The 25,771-nt window shown below is 45.8% G+C and overlaps 1 protein-coding gene across 1 annotated transcript in view; it reads left to right on the forward strand.

The window, feature by feature from the left end:
* Positions 1-5,296: 5,296 nt before the first annotated feature.
* Positions 5,297-25,771, forward strand: part of SHISA8 (shisa family member 8) — a 30,755-nt gene continuing 10,280 nt past the window's right edge. Inside the window, exon 1 of the mRNA XM_082241398.1 lies at positions 5,297-7,101. Coding sequence (XP_082097524.1) covers positions 6,539-7,101 — 563 coding nt within the window. The 5' untranslated portion in view covers positions 5,297-6,538. The remainder of the gene's footprint in view (positions 7,102-25,771) is intronic.

Below are 25,771 nucleotides of genomic sequence, written 5' to 3' on the forward strand. Positions count from 1 at the left end.
TTCAGTTGAGCATTTACCATCATTTACTGGGGTGGTTACATGCAATTCTGCTTTCAAGACCATTGCCATCTGTAAAAGTTTCAGGGCGGTGACACTGCTTGGTTTGCAATAGGTGCATGCCCTATCATTTCCTGCTAAAATCCTGCAAACTTTCCATACCACAAATGTTTCACGGGAGGTGTGTTGTTCTGCTTTTATTGTGCCCCTCCAGGTGGGGGCATTTGGAGGCATCGCAGAACAACTAGCATTACACCATGATGTGTGGACAGTTCAGTATAAACCCATCAATAATGTACTTTTATTGCATTAACAACAGGCTGCAGATTATACCCCCCACCGCCAAAAAACAACAACCTTGTCTGGAGGGGCCCTGGCAAAGCAATAGCATCCTAGATAGCTCCATATGGTACACTCAGGCAGAAGCATCCAGTAATGTTGCTTCAACAGCAAGCAAAACCAGACTGAGCCTTAAATATAGTTGCAGCACCATCTGGGTGGCTCCATCCATCACCGCCATCCCATAAGCCGAGCCTCTTTGTTCGGAGGGCCTGAGCTGCTGTCTCAGTCATTGGCTGCAACATTAGCATGATGGCACTGGGACTTCTGAGCTGGAGTCCCCAGAGTTGAAGGACAGCTACTCAACTTTCTCTGGTCAGAGAGGTTCAAGCCAAATGGACTTCTTTTGTACTGAAGTTTCCAGGGCAGAGGAGAAAACTTTTAGGATAAACCTCCTTTTGCCCTCTGATTCCTGGCCTGGCCACACTGTGTACGGGTGTGGGTGAAACTTGCCAGGCCATGCAAGTAAGAAACTGCCCTCCTACAAGGCTTGTTTTGCTGCAGCTCTAGGATGGGCTTGTGGCCCGTTTACACAGTCAGAACAGAAACAAGGCTTTCCCCAGAACTTTACCACATTAAGCTTTAGGTTGTAAGGAAGAGAATGCAGGTTGGGCTGTCTTGCGTACGCACACACTTTCCCTGCACATAAACGAACAGCATACAAGGAGAAGGTGAGGCTGACCCCTTCACCCTGACATGCTAAATTTCTGTTTGCAGGGAGAGCTACCTCAACAACAGGGAAACTTGCAAACACACTCCTGTCACTCTGAAGCCTGGATGTGGGCGATATGTAAGAAAAATCTTACTCCCTGACTACTTGTATAAACTGAGGGCTGTTCTGGGCATAACTTGTTTTCTTTGTGATAGAAATGAAAAGCTATGCTAGGCCCAAGCCAGCAATGCCATGGCAATGTCTCCACAGCACTGGTGAGAGCATGAGAGCCTCAGGAAGCCCCCCTTCTTGGGACGGGTCTAAATTGCAGGGGGGTTGCGCTGCGTTGGGGGAGGGAGAGTGAATTCTGCTCCTGCACACGGCAAACTGCTCTTTGTCTCTTTTGTACTTCACCCTGTTGTGAGCTTGCTATCTGCTTTTTCTGAATTGGCCTATGATGATGGGTTTTGCCTTAAAATATTGACTTCTTATAATACACTATTTGATAAATGAATGTTAATGTTCCTTTTAACAGCTGCCGACATTCAACTCAATTGGCAATTCACTTGCAGGAGTGGGGTTTAGTATAAGCTCTTGGCAGTGTGTGTGTGTGTGTGTGTGCGCGCGCGCGCGCACGCGTGTGTGCGTGTGTGCACTTTTACTCAGCACTTTTCAGTGTCTAAAATATTATTGGAATGGGAGACAAAGGATGAGCAAGTAAAATCCTCAATGACACGTTGGGCAATAGATATTGGGCATAATGTAGAGATGAAAGCATGGGAACGATTGTGGAATATGGATATAAAACTTACAGCCTGTTATGGTCTAAGAGAAAATTATATGAAAATGATATATTGATGGTATCTAACACTGAGTAAATTGGCAAAAATGTTTAAATCTAAATCAAATAAGTGTTGGAAATGTTAAAAAAAAGATGGTTCTTTTCATCATATGTGGTGGTCTTGTAATAGGGTTAAAGCTTACTGGGAAAGACTCTCCTCCCTGGAAGAGAGGGGAGTGGTTGTGGGCGGGAGACCGAGCTCCGCCCCTGGTAGGGGGCATTAGCCCCCTCCCCTCCTACCTGGCTGGCGCCCACGCCCACCGGAAGTGGCCAACCAGGTGCCTCTGGGGGGCGTGTGTAGCAGCTTAATGCTGTGGTGCGAGCTCCGCCTCCTCCTCATTCGTCGTCGTCCCTCAGGAGGCAGCAGCCTGCCCAGGGTGTTCTAGACTCCAAGAGCTCTCCAGCTCATAGTGGGGGTGGGGCGTATATTATTCCCTGTTTTCACTCTGCTTGCAAACAGGGAAAATATTGCCAAGACACCATTAAGTCTCCAAGGTTATGTCAACCAAAATCTTTTGTGTTGCTCTTGGAATTTCTCACTTGTTTGGGGAAGTGGAGACTGTAACAACACAGTCTCTGCTGATATTCCTTCTCTCCTTTTCCCCATCTCATGTAAGAAAAAGAGGGGGTGCTTATTTATTTTGGGGGCTGCCAGGAAAAGGGGTATCTCAAAGGCATGCTATGTTGTCTTCTGTTGTTGATTTGTGTTCCTCAGCACAGCGGTGGCCCCCTGCCATTAAGTCGATGGTTGAAACAGGGACTCCTTGAAAGGTAGAAAAAGAGGGAGCAGGGCCAAGTTCATAGCACTTGAGACACGCTGCACCATCTGACATGTGAGGATTCAATTCTGTTGCTTCCCCACTCTTTTCTGCTCACAAACATGGGCTGAGTGGAGAATTGAGGAGCAGATTTCAAATTCTCCTGCCAGATTATGGATAATTCATCACTTTTTGCTGGGGCTCCTAGGCATTCCTCTCCACATATCTGTGTAATATTCGACTTGGAAAATAGAGCTGCAAGTCAGGGACACAGAGCTATGCCAGCAGTCTTTGGAGAAGCCTTCTGGTTGTTCAGTCACTTGAGCTTGCAGCCCCAAGCGCCCATCTCCTCAGCACTATGATACTTCCGTGGCTGCTTCTTAGACCTTCCTGGAATTTTTGCTCCTCCCAAATGTCCAAGGGATGTGAGGTTTCTTGGGATCACCAGGAGATTAGGAGATTCCACAACCATTGCAACCACTGAAAGAAGATTCTTTGTTCACCATGACAAACCATGGTTAGGAAGGAGCAAGTAATGGTACAGGTATGTCCTAGTAAGCAAGGAGGAGGAATACCAAAGGAGAACACCTCTCAGCAAGACATCAGAATCGATGGCTGGAGAGAACTCTTTAATTTTGGATTCAACAGTCAAATAAGATTTTCCTTAAAAAGTGGGGAAACATTAAGTTAAGCATGGTGTCATGTAGACATTCCCCTAAACTTGCACATGTAAAGGCCACAGGCAAATAACTCTTAATAAAATATCTTATTGCTTAGAGGGCGAGTGGTACTGATGAGCAGGCTTTGAAAAGGGTTATCTCAAGGAAGAAGCCACTCTGGAGTTCAGAAGCTGGACAGTTCCCTTGTTAGGAAATCTGCTGCAGTTTTAGATTTGAAATTTTGCTGTCAAATGTGCTTCCCAGGTGCTGAATATTTGTTCACTCGGTCACTTCAGTTTAGGCTAGTTCTTTGATATTGATTTCTGTTATCCCCTGGGGAGGAAGTTGGATGGTGCCTGCTGCAGTCTCTTGAAGAACGGAAAATATTATCAAACCCTACATTTATGAAATCATCGAATTTTAATAAGCCGCCTTTGTTGGAAGGAGCCCAAGGCAATTTGCGGTTTTGAACGGTGAAAGCAATCAATGAAAAATATAGAACAGAGGCAAACCATGGCTCCTTCATGAGCTAATGGCCTGTGTTTCTTCCTTCCAAGTATGTGGGTATGGGTGTACACACACACACACACACACACACCTTCCTTAAATGGCTCCAGGGGAGATTAGGGAAGTGACTGTCTCAACAGTTTTCTCAGCCTGATCCTACTCCTTGCCCTGGGTTCCTTCTTTTTGTTAAAAGGTAATGTGATATTACCACTAAAGTGAGTATTTTGCAAGCAGTCAGTCAATCTGGCTTCTCTTCCACGATAAAGAGGTTGTTTAGGGGGCATTTTCGCAGTTAAGCTTCCCACTGATGAAAAACAAGTGGAATTATTTTTAGCTGCATATTTTAACACTAGCTAAGGGCCTGTCAGTGTGACAGGCCAGGAGTGTAATTGAACCTCCCTCCTGATGGTCCGGCATGCCTTTCCTAGAGCCATCACAACATCTTGTGGCAATTAATTGTGTAAGTTAATTATTTGTTGTACGAATAAGTGTTTTCATCTTGTTTGCCCCGAGCCTTTGTTCCTGGTTCTAACTTGTTCTTCATTTTGTATGCAGGCAAAGCTTCCTTTCTAAAATTAATAGGCAGTCTTGCCAAAATAAGTATGACAGTACAAAGCCCTGGACATTTCTCCTCAGACTTGGTTTATTTTTCTCTCAAGTGTCCTGGAAAAAGTTCTCTGGCTGAAAGAGAATAAGAGTAAGGATTAGCCTGTGCCCTTTCAGAAATACGATGAGCTTCTCCGTGTATGTTTTTCTAGATTTGGACACCTCGAATCATTCCCTAAAGGCACAGGGGGGCTAGAATTTTCATCTCCCAATCTGAAAGAGTAGCTTTAATGCTGCTTTGAAGTTGGAAAAGTGGCCTAGAAATAATTTAAATTCATAGCTAAATGCTTTGGGGGGAAATTCAATAAAAGCAGCTCCTCCTGTCACAACATCAGCCTCTGCCACAGAGCTTTCCTATTTAAAAGCTGTACACATAAACAGGTGGGGACTTGCATAAAGTTCACAAATAGAGAGGGGAGGGTGTGCATGTCTCTGTGTGCATGTGATAACTTCTCTTTGTCCCTTCCCCTTTCGCTCTTTCACATATGTATTCATGCCGCTCATATCCATATACGCCCTTCTCTCGCACACCATTCAGCATAGCTCTCATAAACAAGTAGTATTTTGCACCGTCTGCTTACCAACACTTCGTTCTTGTTGCCTACACTCTTTTTCTGCCGAAACCCTTCCCACAAACAGCACAGTGCCCCATCTGTCTCTAGACTCTGTGGGCTGACCAAGTAAACACATGAGTCGTGCGAATGTTCATAAACATTCCGTGACACTTCAGCCGCTGAGCCAATGACTAAGACTGGGGACTCATTTCAAGAACAGAAGCCAATGTCCTTATGGCCAATCACTGTAGAGGTTCTGCAGGCTGCAGCTTGTGTTTAGCTTTCTTTTGTCAGATTTGAAGGGGGGGACAGAAAATTAGTAAAACAGCTATGTTTTCTGCAAGTGTTCATATTCTGTACCTCATTAGTCTCTTTGCCCCCCACCCAACCGTAGCGTGTGTCTTTAAAAGATATCCCAAGCTATGTTTGACCTCAAACAGATCTCTAGACTGGGGCTGGTAGTAGCTGTAGTTGCTCTTGTTGTTGCTGTTGTTTTTACACAGCAGCAACAGCAACAACAATGCTCTATGACCATCATTTCACAGTCGTGCTCTCAAACATAACATTGCAGTTGTAATACTGCCAGACTGAAGTTATATCTGTCTGTGTGTGTTTGCTAAGAAGCAGCTCTAGTTCTCTGCAGAGCTGCACATGTGAAAAAGGAGAGCAAAGAATCCAGCACACATCCAATTTCCTCCTCTTCTTTGCAAGTAGCATGCTTGTTTCCCTCATGCCACTTGTGCAGGCAGCCCTGTGGACATGGTCAATAAGGAGCTGCTGGTGTCCTCTTGCATCCCCTCTGGCCTAATGACAACCTCTGGCAGCGAGCCAGGACTTTGCACAGAGGACACGGAGCGCATTGGAGGAGTTGGCGAAGCTTCTTCTCTGGTCTGCTTTGGAAACTGTCAGGCAATTGTGGATCTGGCTTTAAGAAGAAATAAGGACCACTCTCACTCCTCCTATGCTCCCTCTCTCTCCCTCCCCTTTTCTTTCTTTCCCTCCTGACAATCCCTCCCTTTCTCAGTGGTGCAAAGGATTTCTTTTTTTTCCAGAAAGCAGTGTCTCTGAGGAAGAGGGAGCGAAAGCAAGAGAGGGACAGGCTGCTTCTAGGATTCTGCTCGAGCCAAGATGGGAATGTAGTCTGTGGTATTTCACAGCGCAGCTTCTCAGACGAAACTAGAAGTGTAGAATATTTGCTACGAAAGAAGAAGAAAGAAGAGAATTGTACATCTCCCCACCTCCTGGGATCGCACAGGAAATTGTGAGGTTGTCTTTTCACTTAGTCAGTGCTGCACATTGTTTTGATATTTCTCCTTAGCCTCATCCCCCTCTCTCCCTCCCTTCTTTTAACTTCCAACTCCCATCTTTATTTCCACCCATCCCACACCCTTCTCTGGGCTAGAGGGTTTTGCTTTGACTGTGGGGTTTGCGCCGGAGAAAACTAGTGAGGAGGAGCTGAAGTATCTCTTCTCTGCTGGAAGTGGTAGACGACGATTTGTGCTGGTTACTTGAGCTTTTAACTGGGAATTTTTGAATTCCCTTCTTTGGATTGTCTGTCTGGACAAAAGAAGATTTTTCTCCTTTGGGGAAGTCAGTCAGAGAATAAGAGAGACGAGACCGTTTCCATGATGAGCTGGGGTGGATTGCAGATGGAACGGGGTTATATTTTTGGATTCTGTTGCCTAGTTCTTTTGGATCCAGGACAGGTTTGGACTGGGAATCCCAGTACCCAGAAACCAGAGCCAGAAGCGCAAATTGAAGTCAACAGCAACACCAGCTTTGGCCCCACTTTGGAGGACACTGCTGTGGCCACCACTGAGGCCATACTTGGGGGCGATCGGTGCCTTGGTTATTACGATGTCATGGGTCAGTGGGACCCACCCTTTAACTGCAATTCTGGGATCTACAAGTTTTGTTGCGGGACCTGTGGGTATCGCTTTTGTTGCCAGTTCACAACTGGGCGACTGGACCAAAGTGGCTGTACCAATTATGACAGGCCAGAATGGATCAACACAGGCCAACCACCACCTCAGGTGGACGAGACCCCCGAGAACCCCACACGGGACAAGACCAACATGATTGTATACATCATCTGTGGTGTGGTGGCCATCATGGTGCTGGTAGGCATCTTTACAAAGTTGGGACTGGAGAAATCACAGAGCCCTCAGGCAGAGATGACCATGTCCAGGTAAGACCCCCCCCCCAAAAAAACCCCATATCTCTGTCTTTTATCCCTTCTGTGTCTCCTTTTGACTTTTTCTTTGCAGTGAATTTCGATAAACAACATGTCCAACTGCCTCCTGTAGCTCTGTCACCTCCTTTGAGGCTGACACTGAGGTCTACAAAGTCAACCAACATCTTTTCCTCTTCTCTTCTCATCTCCTCACTCTGCCCCACACATACAACCTTCTTTGTCTTTAGGTCTAAGTCCTCAGAAGACAAAGAGGGGATGATATGGCTCTGGTGAATCATAAAGGAATTGTGCAAATGGGTAGGAATGAGAAGTTCAAGTAGGTGAAGCTTAGCAAAGAATGTTTCTTGAGAGTGGGAACTGTTAATTTTACTTAAGAGGCTGAAACCTAAGTGGCTAATTTCGAAAGAAAATGTAAGTTGTTATAAAATGTGGAGAGTGGGAGGGAGGGAGGGAGATATACTGTGCAGAGAATAATAAGGGTGTTAAGATTAGCCCGGGCAGGCAGGTACACTTCAAGGCTGAAAGTAAAGTTGGTGATATCTTCATGTGTTGAGAGAGAAAGAAAGAGAGGGCATAATGGACCTCAGTACCTCAGAATATATTATTTCTTTTCCCCAGCGACCCTGTTTTTAAAGCAAGGCTGTGGAACTTTGTGGAACTTTATATGCAGTTTTCTGTTTGTGTTTGTGCGTGCGTTTGAGGAGGGGGTGATGAACACTGGTGCCTAGCAAGCAGACACATGCTTGCAGCTGCCCCTTGCACCCCTTGCCAGCACAGTGCAGAGGGATTAAAAGGCAAGTGGCGCGCGACACTGTAAAAAGCTAGGATATTCAAAAGCGACACCTCTCCAACTTTGCTACTGCTCAAGGAAAAGCAGCCCGGAATGCTGCTGCTGCTGCGGTATGTGCGATGAAAACAAGTTCAAAGCCATGCGGGGCGGGGGGGGGTGTCGGTGGAGATTGGAAGCGGGTTTGGCGGTTAAGAGTCTCCTGCTGGGACCAACCCTTTGCCTCCTCTCACTTTGCAGCTGCCATCTCTAAAGCAAAGCAACTGAACTCGGCAATTAATTGTAGGTTGTCTGGTGGCGTTTCCTATCTGCATCTCTTGCGCGCGCGCACAAGCATTCTCCCATAGTGTGCATTCCATTGTTTTGCTCTCCTTCGCTTCTTTCTTTCGTTGAGCTTCCCTTCCTCCGGGTTCATTCTCTCCCTGTGTTACAAGCCCAGTTGTGAACTGTCCTCTTTTCCGTTCCCCTCAACTTCTGTGCCTCCCCGCTCCCTTGATTTCCCTGTCAGCCCTTTCTGCCAGGGGCCTCTCTCTCTCTCTCTCTCTCTCCCACCCACCCGTCCCCCAGAAGCAATAGGGGAAGAAGGATTAAGTCTCTTGTCAGAGGCGAAGTTGTTCCTCCCAAGGCTATGTAGCACTTGTAGGTCACGAGTCATGGCTCCTACAACACACATAGCAACATGCGCGGTCGTTTTGTCAGTTGTTGTGGGAAGGGAATGTGGGGGCTCAGGGATGATGACATACAGCGTGGAAGAGCCGGGGAGGGGAGGAAGGGGGCAGGCAAGCAGTGCCACGCTGGGTGCCAGCTCTTTGTAATGCTAGCGCTTGATCTGCTTCTGTGCCAGGACTGCAATCTTTTTACCTAATGGGTAGCAACAGCAAAGAAGATGGGCAGCCAAAGGGGCTATCTGCCCAGTCAGCGACTCTCTGCTTGTGCTTGGGATCGAGGGAGGTGTCGAGGCAACGGTGTGTCCCCTTCTCGTGGGCATAATAAGCATCCCGGACAAATGGCCCTGGAGCATCTCTCTCAGCCCAAATCCACTGATCAGCTGCTCCTCTGACTCCCACTGGGCAGCAAGGAAGGCAAAGTCCAAGGCTGAGCACCGCACCAGAATCAAGGATCTGATGAAGGTCTCCACCTCTGTGTATGGGAGGCTGCCAGGGATGAATGCCCATCCAGTGTAGTGCCACAGAAACAGTCTCAGTTCAGGGGCACCCAACAGCCTGCATGAGGCACGATCACAAAAGTAGCCAAATGGACTTTTCTAATTGCCATGCTGTGAACTATTTCCAAGCAGCTATGTGACTCTGGTGGCAAGATCCCCCACCTGCTGTAGCCCATGGAAAGGATCAAGTTCTAGAATGATGTAGTCAAGGATCCAGGAAGCTGAACTTTGGGTTTCATGCCAGTTTGCAGAGCAGGGTGGGGATACCAAATTCTATCACACAAATGTCATTTCCCCAGGCTTCTCTTTGTTTCTGGCAGTGCAAAATATTGAAGTGTTTCTAATGACACCAGAAGTATGTAAACAACCTAACAGGCCGACGGAATCAGACCCAAGTTTATCTGTTCTGTTTCCAGCAGTGGACAGCCAGACATTTCTGGGAAGCTTACAAGCAACTCCCCAAGGCAATGGCCTGCCCCCTTCTGTCCCTAGATTTTAGTATTGCCTCTGACCATGGAGGTTCCACCATACAATGTCTAACAGCCATAGAGAGATAGTTCCCTCCCTATTAACGTAGGGGTGTCCACATCCTCCTTATCTTTTCCATCACATATCACGTTTGAAACCATGGATGCCTTAACTTGCTATAACTTCAGCAAGACTGAAATTTGGTAATGCCGTCCCAAAGTTCAAGTGTTTCATAGGATGGTTATGTGACACATTTTATAGATCTAAAAAGAAGAAATAGGGGAGAGATTAAATTCTTCCCTGTTCTAACAATTTGACCCTTTAACTAAATATGGTTGTATGTGTGCATGAACACATCCAAATACTTTATGCCCACTTTAAATCATCCCATCAATGCTCTTCTCTATGACAGCACAGTGACGTGGTTCCAAGTGGCATCATATACATGGCTGATCGGGCATAGCTGTGTTGTGATGCCTGTCAACTGCAATGCCAGCATAATGGCTTGCTTCAATAGGGTCTGGGGTTTTGCTAGCAGTGGTTGGTTCTGTGATGGCCAAAGTGCCTTTATGGTTGTAAGTGTGTTGTCTCCCCGATTCACCTCCCTCTGACCACTGCCATGCTCCTCTCCTATTGCTACGCTGCGCAACAGCTTTGAAACTCACCAACATACCACATCTGGTAATGACGCACATTACTGGCACAATAGCACAAACCCATCTGCTACATGAATAAGCAGCTTTGGGAAATGTGGTTAATAAAGCAGTACTAAGTAAATAAAAGAAAAGAAAATTTCATTAAGAAAATAAAATAAAAACAGGATCTGCAATGCAGGGTACAACTGCAGCATCCTTGTGAATTTGGCTGCTCGGCCTCTGCTTAAACATCTTCTGCCCACCACCTCCCAAGGCATTCTGTTCCACTGTCCTCCCTGCAAGGAAGTGTCTTCTAACGTTTAGCCAAAATCTGCTTCCCTGCAAATTTTCACCTATTTTTTCTAGCCTTCCTCTTGCGAGCAACAAATGATAGGGAGCAAGGGAGAATAGAACTAAAATAGGGCTCATCCAGACTTCCCTTTGCCCCACCACTTTCCCTCAGAGGGAAACCTGATCTTTAGTAATTGAGTTTTCTCCAGATTGGTGTTTGCTAAAGAGAGGGTTTTCCATTGGAAAGGAGTAGAGCAAGGGGAAAGCTGCTTGTCCCTGTGCCTAGAAATCATGGGTCAAGGGGGAAACCGCTGAGACCAAGGCTTTCTAAGCATGGGGCAAGCAGAAGGGTGGACAAGCCTGTAGTGTTAAACTAGAAGGGCCACAATGCAAACTTCTAGCATATACAGTAGACCACCAAAAGCAACTGGTTTTTCATTTTCTTAGGACAAAACAAACACAGTGAATTACAATTTACTAGTCCAGCTCCGTTTGGCTATATAAGTTTTTGCGGTGGTGGGCCTATATAGTTATTGCAAACAGGCCTTGATTTCAATAGTTTAAATTAGCACGTGTAACTTAATGTTAAATTATAGCCAAAGTCAAGTTAGTTCTGCTTTGGATGAACAGCCAAACTTGGGAATTAAAAAGAAAAAAGAAATCTTTCTATGCTTGGCAAAATTATTGCATCTTGAGGCAATTGTTCCGCTGTGCCCTTGATAGCAAATAAAAAGCATTGATTTTGGATATGGTTCCTCTATTTTGAATGCAGGTAAATATGACTGAAAATTGGGATCTTTGCTGAGCAGCCACTGCTGTGAAAATTTCTGTTTGTTCGGCTGACAAGAGGAACTTTAGATTAAAGGGGTCGGCCAACCTGTGCCCAAGAAGCAATTGCTTTGCTCAAACGTCTCTTGTGCTTTTCCTCTTTTTAGCTGCATCTCCTTCTCGGCCCCATGGCTAGAACCAGGCTGATCTTCTCCTGACCATAATGTTCTTCCTGGGTGCTTTGGGATGCAACTCATTTGTGTCCCTCACTTTTATTAACATGATACTTACTGTATTTTTATTTTAAGATTATTGTAAGCCAATGTATTTGCAGGGTGGGTTATAAATCCAAGTCATACGTAAATGCATGCATAAGTTCATCAATCACTAATGAGGCAGGTGACCCTGCAACTCACTCTGGAGTAAGGGAAACAGAACAAGGGATGTTTAAATGGGCACTTGTCCTCTAGCCCAAAGGAAACTATGGATGCTCCCATCAAGCTGCTTCTGTAATCTACGGAGGTCATTGCAGGAACTGTGAACTGGAACAAAATGTGTTGCCAAAACTAGGGAAGTCATAATCAGAAGAGGAAGAGACAGATTTTGGTATCTATAGAGACAGATGCTAGGGATGAAGTCTGCCTAGGGGCCAGGTGTGCTGGCAGAGGTGGCAGGAGAAAAGAGCACAGAAATAGCACCATCACAGTCAACACAGGTGTCACTGTTTCATCTTGCTTAAGTTAATGCTCTTGTTTTACTATTTCATCAAGTCAAATGTGTGCACGGCAATATTTCCTGGAGCAAGGTGTTAATCATTCCCGCTAGAGAGAGAACGTTTGGAAATCAGTCCTATGCAACCTTCCTAAATATCCAGCCCCCGTTTTGCATCTTTCCTGACCTTTGATAATCAGTCTATCCTCCATAGTACAGCGATTGTACAGGCAGCACTTTATCACTTGACTAACTTTGCTTGATGGGTACCTGGGAGCAACACTGGTCCTAAAGGATCTACACTGGCTCCCATTGCACTTCTGAGCACAATTCAAAGTGTTGGCCCTGACCTTTAGAGCCCTAAATGGCCTTGGCCCTGTATACCTGAAGGAGTGTCTCCACCCCCCATCATTCAGCCTGGACACTGAGGTCCTAGTCCATGGGTCTTCTGGTGGTTCCCTCACTGTGAGAAGTAAAGCTACAGGGAACCAGGCAGAGGGCCTTCTCAGCAGTGGCACCCACCCTGTGGAATACCCTCCCATCAGATGACAAGGAGATTAGTAGCTGTACAACTTTTACACCTGAAGGCAGTCCTGGAGAGGCCACAGAGGCAACAGGAAGCTTCCTCACAGCTGCTCAGGACAGGCACTGGCTCATCCTCCTCCCCAAGCTTGGCAACAGCTGCACTAGTAGAGGAAATAAGGATGTTCCCCATGTCCTCCAAATGCACCAATTTTCCAGGGACATTCACCTTGAGAGCCACATTCCCTTCTGGGAGCCACAGGCCAAAGTGGGTGGAGCAATGGGTGTAAATTTTACCTTTGTACAGTAGATTAGTTTCTACAGTCACTCACTCACACACAATTCTCTCTGTCCTCCCTGCAGACAAACAAGAGGCATTATCAGAGTTCATGGGCACATTCCAGCCAGGCTAAAACACTCAAGGCTGGTACAAAGCCAGGTGGTGAGGGTGTGGCCTGGTAGCTTGAGGAGAGTTTTGAGGGGCAGACGGAGAAGTCCAGAGGGCCCCAACTTGGCCCTTGAGCCTGAGGTTCCCTGCCCCAGAAAAACTGCTCTGCCCCTGAGTCCCTCCCCAGCAGCTCTCAAAGAAACTAATAAGGCTGTCGGAATGGACAGGAAATGTAAAAGCTCTGGAAATTTGGTAACTTATTGCCTCTGTGAGTGTCTGATCAGTGAGGTGCCTGCTCTAGTCTGCAGATTGTCTGCTAGGGAAACAAGTTTGGCAATAAATCCATGTTATATTTGTGGGTGAGTAGGGACTTGAGGGTGAATTGAATGAAATAAAAAAGCTACAAGAAATTGTTTATTAGGGCAAAGAGACTGATCTAGGAAACTGCCGCAAATTACAGCATGGACAACTTAAATTTATGTTTGGGGCTTGGCCTCCACATGCTTGCACACAGTTTATGAAACTGAGTGGTGGATATATTCCCTGGGAATAAAGCCCACTGAACTCGATAGGATTTACTTATGAGTAGACATGGCTAGGATGTACTGTGAGTCACACAACCAACATATGGCATGAAGAAAAGAAGTGGGGCTTGTGCATATGAATCGGCTCTTATTTAGTGCCTAAACCTATATCGTATAAGTGAGCAAACAATTACATGAGACAATATTCATACTAATTTTAAACATGGCGTTTTGGTTTATTTAATTTTGTGAGCTGCTTTGGGCCTATCTTTGATGGAGAAAAGTGGAATAAGCTGTTAAAATAATTGAAATGCATTAAAATAAAATAATAAGATGTTGAATACCACCCACAGCAAACTGAAAAGAGGTCAGCCATGCTCATCCCAGCCTGTTCCCTGGGCCATCAGCAAGAATAATTCTGCATAATTATTGGAAATAACTTAGGGTGAAATCCAAAGGCGTCTATCTTGCCCATCACCCATCAGCAGAATGGGCACAAATGGTGGAACTGATTATTATTCCCCTAATCCCTTGTTCCCCCCAAATCTGCTCTGGCAGGCTGGAGATTCCTCCAGATCAGATGGGGGAGGTGGGAGAGGGCTGCAGGGGGAGAAATGGAAAGGGAGGTCCTCTCTGCTTGCACAGCATGGGGTGTCACCCTATAACACAAAGATGTATATATGTATTGGGCCATTGCAATAACTAATGTATGTAGGAAATATAGACCAAGAATAAAGACTTGTAAAAAGTATTCTTTGTTTGATAAGCGTACAATCAGGGGCTATTAGAAATAATTAAATGGGAAGGAAGGGAGTTTTTGGTGGTATCAGACAGGGGCACAAAAAGCAAGAGAAGGAAGTGAAGAAAATGTGAACAAAGGGATTTCTATTTATTTTCTTAAAAAGAGGCAGGCAAAGTACTGGCTCTGGGAAAGCATTTTAAAATAACCCGTTGATTACAGTAATTGCAAAAAGGACCATATGCTGAGGAAACAGGTTGTGTGAATTGGCCCCAGTGGACATGTAACACTTCTCTGGTGCTGTTCGTGCAATTTCTGGTGTTAAGACTAGAAGCGGCACTTCATTAGGAAGTTTATCAATTAACTGAGATCTCAATTTACACTTAAGGCTCAGTGTAGAAATGTTGGCTCGCAAAATGTACATCCTGCCCAAGAAGTCTATATTTTGATGTTATGTCAACGACAAAAAAGTGCCATTTTGGAATGCCAGTGAGCATGGGCAGAGGTTTAGCAGCACCGAATAACTGAAACACACTCTTCTAAATTTAGAACTCCTGAACCAGGTGTAGTGGCGGAGCTTCATGCTCTGGCACCGGGAGGCGGGGAGCAGGTGAGGATGGGGCTGACGCGCATCTCGGGGCGTGGTGCGCTGCCCACAGGGGCGTGGTGCCCAGCGCGGGCAGGGGGCAGCCGCAATGGCACCCAGTGGCGTAGCGTGGGGGGTGCAGGGGGGGCCGGCCGCACCGGGCGCAACATCTGGGGGTTAGGGTTAGGGGCGCAAATCCACGAGTTAGGGGGCGCAAATCCATGGGTTAGGGGGCGCAAATTACTTGCCTTGCCCCGGGTGCTGACAACCCACGCTACGCCACTGATGGCACCCCGCCGGAATTGCACTGCCGTAGGCGGTGCACTCCCCCCGCACGCCTCTGCCTCTGCCAGTGGCCAGGGGTGGACAACCTCTGGCCCTCCAGATGTTGCTGAACTACAACTCCCATCATCCCTTGCCATTGACCAGGCTTGTGGGGCTGACAGGAGTAACAGCTGGAGGGCCAAAGGTTCCCCACAGGTCTCATTTTAGAAATTAACCACTGAACATTAACAAATGGGTTGTTTTGTTAAGATTCCTCCTTCAGATATGGAGGAAAGAAACCTTTTAAAACAGGCTAGTGTCAGGGAGCAGACATTGTGCCCTCACCTGGAAATGTGCTGGATTCTGGTGCTGAGAGGCAGAAGTGGGGGGTGGCTCATAGCAATCTTCTCATAAGGACAGAGAAGCTGTAATGCAGCCAGGATTAAGCCAGATGGTCTCATACTGCCATGCCAAGAGCCCCAGCAGCAGAAGGTGGCATGGATAATAACCTGTTCCCAAAAAGATGGCAGGGCTATGAAGTCGACTGTAATATATTTGAACAGTGGGTGACAGCACATTTGTGCTTTGGGCTGGGTGAGGAATAGCAGCTTTTGAGTACTGATTATGAAGACCATGAAGAATAGAGATGGGGAACTGGATCCATCTCCTTATTTTGGTCCATGGCCTCATCCGATGCAACCTACTGCTCCCTCCAGGTTCTCCGATGTCCTGGGCCTCTCAGGCTTCAGGAAGAGCTATGAGGTAAAACAAGCATAGGCCAAACTGGAGCTGAATCTACAGAGTTTGTGGAAGGAGGAGGAGAAGTGTTGGAAAACATATTCTGGCCAGAGTTGCCTGCCTATTGTAGTTGTGAATTATGGGCAGTGGCGGTTCTGGTGTGTGTGTGTGTGTGTGTGCAGGAGATGACAGCTTCCCCATGGAAGCAGTTTAGAATAACCCCTGACAGTTATATTGGCTTGAATTTGTTATGCGGACAAAATACTATCACTGCAGAGATTCTGATAGTGGATTTCGGGCTGATATATCAGTGCAAATGTCTTGGACTGGAGGAAGGATGAAAGGGTAGAAGTCTACTTGTGTTTTTGTCGGTTTTGTGTGTGTGCACTGAAAAAAAATCATGATTCTGAATGTATTTACTTGGAGTTGGAAGCAAGTGTGTCTGATTTGAGTGGAACTTACTAGCACTGAAATAGCTTCGTTGGCAGAGCACGAGACTCTTAATCTCAAGGTTGTGGGTTCAAGCCCCACGTTGGGCAAAAAGATCCCTGCATTGCAGGGGGTTGGATTGAGATAACCCTTGTGGTCCCTTCCAAAACTCTACAATTCTATGAAACACGTTGAATGTTAATACTCTATGTGATTGACTAGCATTTTGACCCTTAACACATTTCTGTGGAGGCACTACCCATAGCAGGTACGTGCATGCTTAAAATGAATGTACAGTGGTACCTCGGGTTAAGAACTTAATTCATTCTGGAGGTCTGTTCTTAACCTGAAACTGTTCTTAACCTGAGGTACCACTTTAGCTAATGGGGCCCCCTGCTGCCACTGCGCCTCTGCCATGTGATTTCTGTTCTCATCCTGAAGCAAAGTTCTTAACCCAAGGTAATATTTCTGGGTTAGCGGAGTCTGTAACCTGAAGTGTCTGTAAACTGAAGTGTCTGTAACCCGAGGTACCACTGTACTCTTATCACCCACAGTGGGAATGAAGATAACAGTGCTACGCTTGAGAAAGGAACCTGCCAGGGAGCACGAAGTGCCCTTCCCCCAACTCACTAATGAGAGCTAATTTTCATCTTGTCTCCTTTTATCTGTCCTAATGTCTTGCTTGCATGTAAGTTGAACATACAGTTGCCCCAGGGAACAGGCCTGATTGGCTGGTAGAGTGATGTCTATTAGAAAAGAGCAGGCTCTGCTAAGAAGAGGTTCCCAGCCTGTTGGGAGGGCCACAGGTTGGGAAACAAGGTCCCACATAAGGGGACACCGTAAATATTTAAAGCCCCATAGAGCTGAGGTAGGAGAAAGCAACCCATCAGGCTTGGTGCTGTAAAGATGCAGAAAATAATTGTCTTTCCCCACAGAAAAGAATTCAGCCTTTAAAAGGTATAATTGGGTAAATGCATAGGGAAGCAGGTCAGTTTGGTGATCTGATCAGGAGCGCGGGAAATGGTTGTGCTAAAGCAGGACTAGGGACCTGTGGGACTCGAGATGCTGTGGGGCACGCAGCTCCCATTTTAGCCCCTGTTTGTGCAGCCGATGGTCTGGGGAGCTGTAGTCCAGCAACATCTGCAGGGTCATTTCCTCACGCCTGCCCTCAAGAATCCACACAAAGACTACAAGCAGATCACACTTGAATTAGTCAAAACTGCATATGAATGTGTGTTTATTAGGAGACATTTGCCCTGAAATGTTGATGAATTTTGATGAGGTAACAAACCCGCAAATGGCTGCAAAGTGCAGAGAACTGAATTTAAGATTGGGGAAATGAGAAATGGAGAGAACCAAAACTGAGAGCTCCTTCCATCCCCGGCTGCTGCCAAACTTACTCCTTCCGACTGTGGTGAAGGCTCAAGCCAGAGGGGAGAAAGCGGTTGCCTTTCTACAAACAGAACCAAAGGTGCACTAAACACCAGGAACAAATCCAGAACTGCACACCCCCCCTCCAAAGGCCAGCAAGGTTATTTTGGCAACCTGAGGGAGAAGGTCTCACAAGTGCATTTCCTGGTAGTAAAGATGGAATAATTAAATAACTGACAATTTGTTGCCTTTTCGTGTCGGCCAAAACGTTCTGCCAGAAGTGGCTGCCTCACTCTGGCTAATGATAGGGCTGGCCCTGCTAATCACTCATGGCATCGTTCAGCTGTACAGACAGTGGGCACTTCCACACAGCAGTTTGTGGAGGACTCAGGGCTGCTCACACATGCATGTTTTGTGTGGGATCCACATGAGATCATCCTTGCCATATCCCTCCCCCCGCCCTATTTCATCCAAATTTCTTATTTGGATTCAGCAAGTTTAGAAAAATCCACAGAAACAGCAAGTCTGTGTTCAATAGGGAAATAATGTGTGGTGTCATTTTGATGAGGACTTTGTTGTGTGAATGCTATGAAAAACTTGCAGACAAGAGCAACCCCGACAATAAACTGCAGTGTGGAAGCATCTGGTGTCATAGAATAATAGAATTGTAGAGCTGGAAGGCACCCAGTGGGTAATCTAGTCCAATTCCCTGCAATGCAGAAATAACTGTCAATCCTGAATTTTTCTGCATGTTTTCTTTACACCTCTTTCCATCTCACCCTTACTTTATGGTCACTTGCAGACAGCCTGTTTATTGAGCATTCATCCTGATTTGCTTGTGGGAAGGTTATATGACTTCAGTTATCACGTACTGTCTGGTGCACTTCCCCATTGCTTTCCTGACCAAGAAATCTGTGGGGGGGTTTAAACCCTAAAACAGGTTTCTTTGTGCAAGAGTGCCAAATCCAGCGTTCACTGTGCAACCTTGGCTGGATCTAGACATGTCAAAGAAGCAATTCAGTTAAATGCATTGTAAACTCATACAGGGAAATCCAGTAGGGAAAGTTGGGACTCCACAGCACCATCTGGTGTCACAGTGTTATATCGCATATAAAACACTTTTTCTTCAATCTAGCTGAATCCCTGAATTTGCTGCTTGGTGATTGAATACCACCTGCAAAGTAACCACAGCCTGGAAGCAGCAGCCCTCTCCCTCTCCCTCCATCATTCTGTCGTGGGAACCCCAAACATTGCTTCTCTTTCTCACTGGCTCACATCCCAAAAGTAGTTTGTTCGGTGTGACCAGACGAACGTGTCGCGAGTAGTCTTGGCAGTTAAAACTGGGACTGAGTGTAAATGTTGGTGGGGCAAACAAGAATTTTGTGACACTTGTTTTAGTAGACACTGATTAGTTAAGTATTATTAGCTCAGGGCTAGAAAAGCAGTGATGTATAAGGATTTTGAAATGTAAAATTATTCAGCCTTGTGGTAGGGCTGGTGCCGTAACAAATTAAGATGGTTCTGAAAAGATGTTGACTGGCACCTCGGAATTTGGTGCTGTGTTTTTTTTCCACCCTCTCTAGTCCTCCACACCACACTCCTACATTCAGCATACTATCAAAGTCAACAATCGAAATGCCATTGTGTGAGAAACCCCAATATGGGTTGTGTACTATGTTGTTACAGCCCTGACTGTGCCCTTCATTGTACCCTTCCCTACCAACAGCCCCTCCACTCCTCTGGCAAGGATTTCTCGGCAGCCTATGACCAGCTTCACCTCTAAACATGAAGTCACATGATTCCTGCTCAGGAGAATGCCACCCCCTGCTGTTACTTATCGACTGGTCTTTTCCCTTGCAAAGCCACACTGTGGACCCTATTTATCCTCACCCAGTTTCTGTCATTCTTTCCAGCGATACATCTGAGCTGTTCGGACACATGTTGGGCTCTAAATCAACATGGTCTGGACTAGCTGGGATTGCAGCTCATCACTCTGCCCAGAAATCCAGCATGGAGGCCAAACTCCCCTCCAGAGCTGATCTGACCCACTGAGCAAAATGAAGCAGATATGCTCTTCAGAATGCCAGTGTGTGTGTGATCATTATTGATTATGCAACTGGTACATAGAATTGCTCTTTTTTCCTTCCAGTTCTCCTTTTGCATCCCGACACTTTGCTTGTCCTGTGTCTAGAAAGCAGGGGTCCAAGAGGTGTTCTGCTTGCTTCCCTGCTTTTCCCGGGACACCGAATTTACCAGTGAATTAGAGCAAATGTCAGTCTGCGGAAACGCAGTTGATGTTAGTCCAATTCAGTGAATTTTCCTGGGGGGAAGCAATGGGACAAGCAGATGTGTTTGGAGTGCTTTTTTTGTGTGTGTAAACAGCAAGCCACCTTAACTGCATTGGCAGAAAGGCAGTATATGGAGGAAAAAATAAATACTTTGAACACTCCTCCACTTTTTGTCAGCAGCCCTTGTGTGTGGCATAGTAAAACAATATATCTAAAGGAGAGCAGTGCCCGGTATCAGTTACGCTTATTTACCACATGCTGTAGGGGAGGAAAGAGTATGGTTGGGAAGCTTTCAAAATGTGCCCTCTCAGTCTCTCACCTGCATATTTCTATGTCACCTTCATTCCATGTAACACATATAGATCAGCTCTCAGCTGAGGTGTAGGAGGTGAGTGAACCCCTCCCTGAAACCAAGAAGTTTTCTTTTCAACAGATGGCACAGCAAAGGCAAGTGCCCTGTCTGCATGCCCTCCACTTGCCCTCTAAAACCCACTTCCCGTCTCCTTCCTCTTCCCTCCTTGCATGTGAAAGGAGAAGCCCCCTCTACTCCTGTCAGGTCAGAACAGGGAGGCAAGAACCTTGTGGCACAAATCACTGAGAGGGTTTTTTTCCATCCAGAACTCACCAGAACTCAGCTCTGGCACCTATTAGTATGGCAAGGGAAGGAGGGAAGCGAGGGAAGCAGAGTTTATATTACAGACACAAACACACACACGCTGTGAAGAGTAAGCTTTAGTTGGCCCTTTTGCTTGCATGTACAGTGGTACCTCGGGTAAAGAACTTAATTTGTTCTGGAGGTCCATTCTTAACCTGAAACCGTTCTTAACCTGAGGTACCACTTTAGCTAATGGGGCCTCCCACTGCCACCGTGCCGCCGGAGCACAATTTCTGTTCTCATCCTGAAGCAAAGTTCTTAACCCAAGGTACTATTTCTGGGTTAGCGGAGTCTGTAACCTGAAGCGTCTGTAACCTGAAGCGTCTGTAACCCAAGGTAAAAAGGTAAAGGTAAAGGGACCCCTGACCATTAGGTCCAGTCATGACCGACTCTGGGGTTGCAGTGCTCATCTCGCTTTATTGGCTGAGGGAGCCGGCGTACAGCTTCCGGGTCATGTGGCCAGCATGACTAAGTCGCTTCTGGCGAACCAGAGCAGCGCACAGAAACACCGTTTACCTTCCCGCCAGAGCGGTACCTATTTATCTACTTGCACTTTGACGTGCTTTCAAACTGCTAGGTTGGCAGGAGCAGGAACCAAGCAATGGGAGCTCACCCCGTCGAGGGGATTCGAACCACCGACCTTCTGATCGGCACTGTACAATTGAAAAATAGGCATATGGACACACACACAGAGAGAGAGAGAAAGGAGTTTCTCTTTCTTTCTTTCTTTCTTTCTTTCTTTCTTTCTTTCTTTCTCTCTCTCTCTCTCTCTCTCTCTCTCTCTCTCTCTCTCTCTTTCCTTGACTTTAAAATTTACTGAGCATTGGCAACACTGGTGCGAAAACGCCAGCTTGCCCTGAAACACAGCAACAGGGTTACAGGCTATGGGGTGTGGGCTCCCTTTGACTCTTCAGGTTCCCTTAAGTATAATCCTTCTTGACTAACATCATGGGTCCCTTCTTTCGCCTTTGCTCCTGGGCTTCAGGCCCGTGACTGCGACTGCCAGGCTGCATTTTCTCTGCAGGGCCCTGTACAAGCATTGAGCTGTACACGTCCTGGCTTGCTTTCCCGGGCTTGTAAGCCAGCACCGGAATGCTCACACCAGCTTCCCCTTGAAGAGATGCTTGAAAGCGTTTGGCCCTTCGCCGGTACTCACTGGCTCGTTTATGGTTTTTTCCAGAGCTCCTAACGAGGAGCTTAATCTGTCCACGATGACGAGCCTTTGCTGATGTTGGCTGGAGTGCCTACTTGCGGGTAATAAGCTGGCATCAACTGAGTTTTAGGAAAGCTTCTGTTTCATTTTAGGAGGTCAGTTGGTATCAATATTTCTATCAACGTCTAGGGTTGGCATACATCTGGAATTTCCCAGACATACCTGGAATACTGCAAAATGTCCAGGAAAATCCGTAGGTATGGCAACGTATGTCGGTATTTTTTGTGATTTTGCCAAAAAGAGCTCAACAACTTTTGTGTCTGGATTTTCACTTTTTGAAATATGGCACCCCTAATCACGTCCTCCTAATGCACGTGGGCCACTAAGGGTGGCTTACAACAATTTAGAATCACAATGCAATAAGTGGACTGAAATGCAGAGAATGTAATGAAAGAAATAACAAATAAAAAACATAACATTAAATATCCTTTGAAAAGCAACCAGAAGACTGAACGGAAGATTATTTTTGTAAAACTACCTTAACAAGCAAAAATCTTTATCAGCGGGCAAAAGACAACTGGGGGGAGGGGGTTGCTCAAGCTGCTTTTAACAGGAAAATATTCCATATAAAAACAAGAGTGTCAATGTGCAAATCTTGGTTGTAAGTGTAGGGTCTGAAAGCTCTTGTTGTACCAATAGGACTCCTAGACATTATCTTGATGGCTCTGTCAATGTGATGAAGAACTTTTCATATTCTCATATATATATATATATATATATATATATATATATATCGCTCACACCTTCCTTTGTGGGCGCCCTTTGCGGGACCGTGCACAGCACCTCAGGCCACGTGGGACTCACCAACTGGTTGGGCTGTCCTGCCAAACCCCAGTTAACCTATCAGCACTGTTGGGAGGCGGGGCCAGTTTCATAAATAGGATGAAGAACTTTTCTTTTAGAACTGGATCTGGAACAACTGACTGGTTCAAAATTGGGGAAGGAGTACGGCAAGGCTGTATATTGTCTCCCTGCTTATTTAACTTATATGCAGAAATCATCATGCGAAAGGCAGGGCTGGATGAATCCCAAGCCAGAATTAAGATCGCCGGAAGAAATATCAACAACCTCAGATATGCAGATGACACAACCTTGATGGCAGAAAGTGAGGAGGAATTAAAGAACCTTTTAATGAGGGTGAAAGAGGAGAGCACAAAATATGGTCTGAAGCTCAACATCAAAAAAAACGAAGATCATGGCCACTGGGCCCATCACCTCCTGGCAAATAGAAGGGGAAGAAATGGAGGCAGTGAGAGATTTTACTTTCTTGGGCTCCATGATCACTGCAGATGGTGACAGCAGTCACAAAATTAAAAGACGCCTGCTCCTTGGGAGAAAGGCGATGACAAACCTAGACAGGATCTTAAAAAGCAGAGACATGACCTTACCAACAAAGGTCCGTATAGTTAAAGCCATGGTTTTCCCAGTAGTGATGTATGGAAGTGAGAGCTGGACCATAAAGAAGGCTGATCGCCAAAGAATTGATGCTTTTGAATTATGGTGCTGGAGGAGACTCTTGAGAGTCCCATGGACTGCAAGAAGATCAAACCTCTCCATTCTGAAGGAAATCAGCCCTGAGTGCTCACTGGAAGGACAGATCGTGAAGCTGAGGCTCCAATACTTTGGCCACCTCATGAGAAGAGAAGACTCCCTGGAAAAGATCCTGATGTTGGGAAAGATGGAGGGCACAAGGAGAAGGGGACGACAGAGGACGAGATGGTTGGACAGTGTTCTCGAAGCTACAAACATGAGTCTGACCAAACTGCGGGAGGCAGTGGAAGACAGGAGTGCCTGGCGTGCTCTGGTCCATGGGGTCACGAAGAGTCGGACACGACTAAATGACTAAACAACAAACAACAACATATATATGTATATCCTGCTTAATGCCAGAATAGGCTTCAAAACTATTTACAAGTATAAAAACCAATTACACAAGCATTAAAATATAAACATCTATAATTAAAATGCACAGTGACACAATCTCATTAAAACATGAAAATATAAACACTTCTGGAAGTGGAGAGCCTTCCGGGAAGAGGGCGTGCTTACCTTTCCCTTTCTCTAGCTAAGAATGTGCTAATTTGGTCTGTGCAAAGAAAGTCATTGGGAGGGAACTCAGACACAAGTCAGGCTGCAGGTCAGAGAGTAAAAATCAAGCCCTAGAAGCATCTTGGGGTGGGGAATCAATATGTGCCGAGGTGTTCATGCTGTGAATTTCCACCTATATTCAACCTGTATTATGTGTGTAAATTGGGGTGGGAAATAGCTCCTTCCCATTTGCCCCCATGTGCCCTGCATCCTCCCTCCATCACATCACTCCTCCTGCAGTTAGTTTGGGGAAAAGCCTAATTGCAGTGTGATGATGCTTTGTGGCTGGGGCGTCACAGCTTGGAAAAGGGGGGGGGTTAACTCTCCCTGTCCCATGCACTGCAAACACCATCCCGCAAATGTAGGATAACCAAGATGCTTAAGTCTTATTAATGCATGAAGGAGTTAATACCATAGACTAAGCTGTCCTGCCAGGCTTAGCTATGTCACTTCCCTTACCTTAGAATGAAATAGGTAATCAAGTCTATTGTCCGTCCGTCCCCCAATCTACCTTTGAATTCATTGTGTGAATAAGGTTTGAGCTGGTTGCTCCAGCTCAACTGCATGGCTCTCACCAGCCACTCTTGTGGTCCTGTACCAATAATTTAGGAACTTTACCACTTTGTAACTAAACTAAATTTTACTAGCTGTGCAAATTTTCTGCTGGTGTATGGAAAAGCACATAAAACAAAACTTTGAAGAGTTTTTTAACTTACCAAACGTGTGGTTTTTTCCTGTGCTGGGGTGGAAGAGCAAAATTTTGGAACTCACTTGGAAGGGCATATTTTAAAGGTCTAACAGCCTATATTTCCACACTTTACTGCATATTTTGTGACTTTAAATCTCTGCTAGGGTTATCTCACCAAAGGGTTTTTGCCCCAAACTTGGATCCTGGCATACAGGATTTCATATATATAGCCAGCTGCTATCTCCAGGAACTCCATCCCCCCTCTAGCATTTATGTTTGAAATCCCCTCCCGCTGGCAATGAGGTTTCTGTTGTGTATGACATTTGGGGTTAGAATCATGGAATTGTAGAGTTGGAAGGGTTCGCGAGGGTCATCTAGTCCAACTCCCTGCAGTTCGGCAATATTTTTGCCTGATGTGGGGCTCCAACAAACAACCTTGAGATTAATAGTCTCCTGCTCTACTGACTGAGCTATTGCACAGGGATTGCAAGATTCCAACCCCAAACTGCATGGATCAATGCACCACAATCCTTTTTAACACTTTGCCATACTGATCCTCCATTATATCAATGAAAAGAATAGCTTTGATTATTCCCATAATAAATAATACAACTGTTGTTGCTGCTGCTATTCTACTACAAAGTACCTTAGTGGTCAGTGTCAGATCTTGTTCCTAAATCAGATGCAGGAAATCTTTACAAAATATATAGGTTTCTGAGGAACGGGCCACTGTAAGCATCCTTTAATTCCAGAATGGAAAACCCATAGTCCCCCTGAGGTCCTCCTCTCAGCATGTGCTTTAGCCCATCAAGGCGAAGTTTGTTTTAAGCAAAGGCTCAGTGGACCTTGGTAGCAAGAGCTCATGGCTTTTTTAGGAAAGCATATCACAAGCATATCACCTAGCATGAGAATGAGAACTATTCTTCAGCCAGAACCAAAGAATACCACAGAAAGGTTATCCATTAACCATCATTTTGTTTGAAACGGCAGATAAACGAGTCCTTGATTGCTCTAGCTTCACATTTCACAGTAATCTGTGTCAAGAAAAATGCATGCAGTTGCGATCTTCACTTAAGAATCTCCTGCCAGGAATCTGCTGCCACCCAGTTTGCTTCTGTGTCAATTTGCATGAAGAAAGAACCATTTGGTATAACGGACTCTGGAGCCGCACTATCGTAAGTGCACATGCCTCGGCCCAGGAGCCCCTGGGAATTGCAGGAAAGGCTCCTAGTGTTTCAAATGCAAATGTGACACAAATTATAGATGTTCCTTACGTGAAGTAATTTGGCACTTCATGCTGAAGTTATAAAAGCCATTGTGAAAAGGTATGAGAATGCAAGAACTGC

This window comes from Podarcis vaucheri (genome assembly GCF_965113315.1).
Source record: "Podarcis vaucheri genome assembly, chromosome: 10".
NCBI lineage: Eukaryota > Metazoa > Chordata > Lepidosauria > Squamata > Lacertidae > Podarcis > Podarcis vaucheri.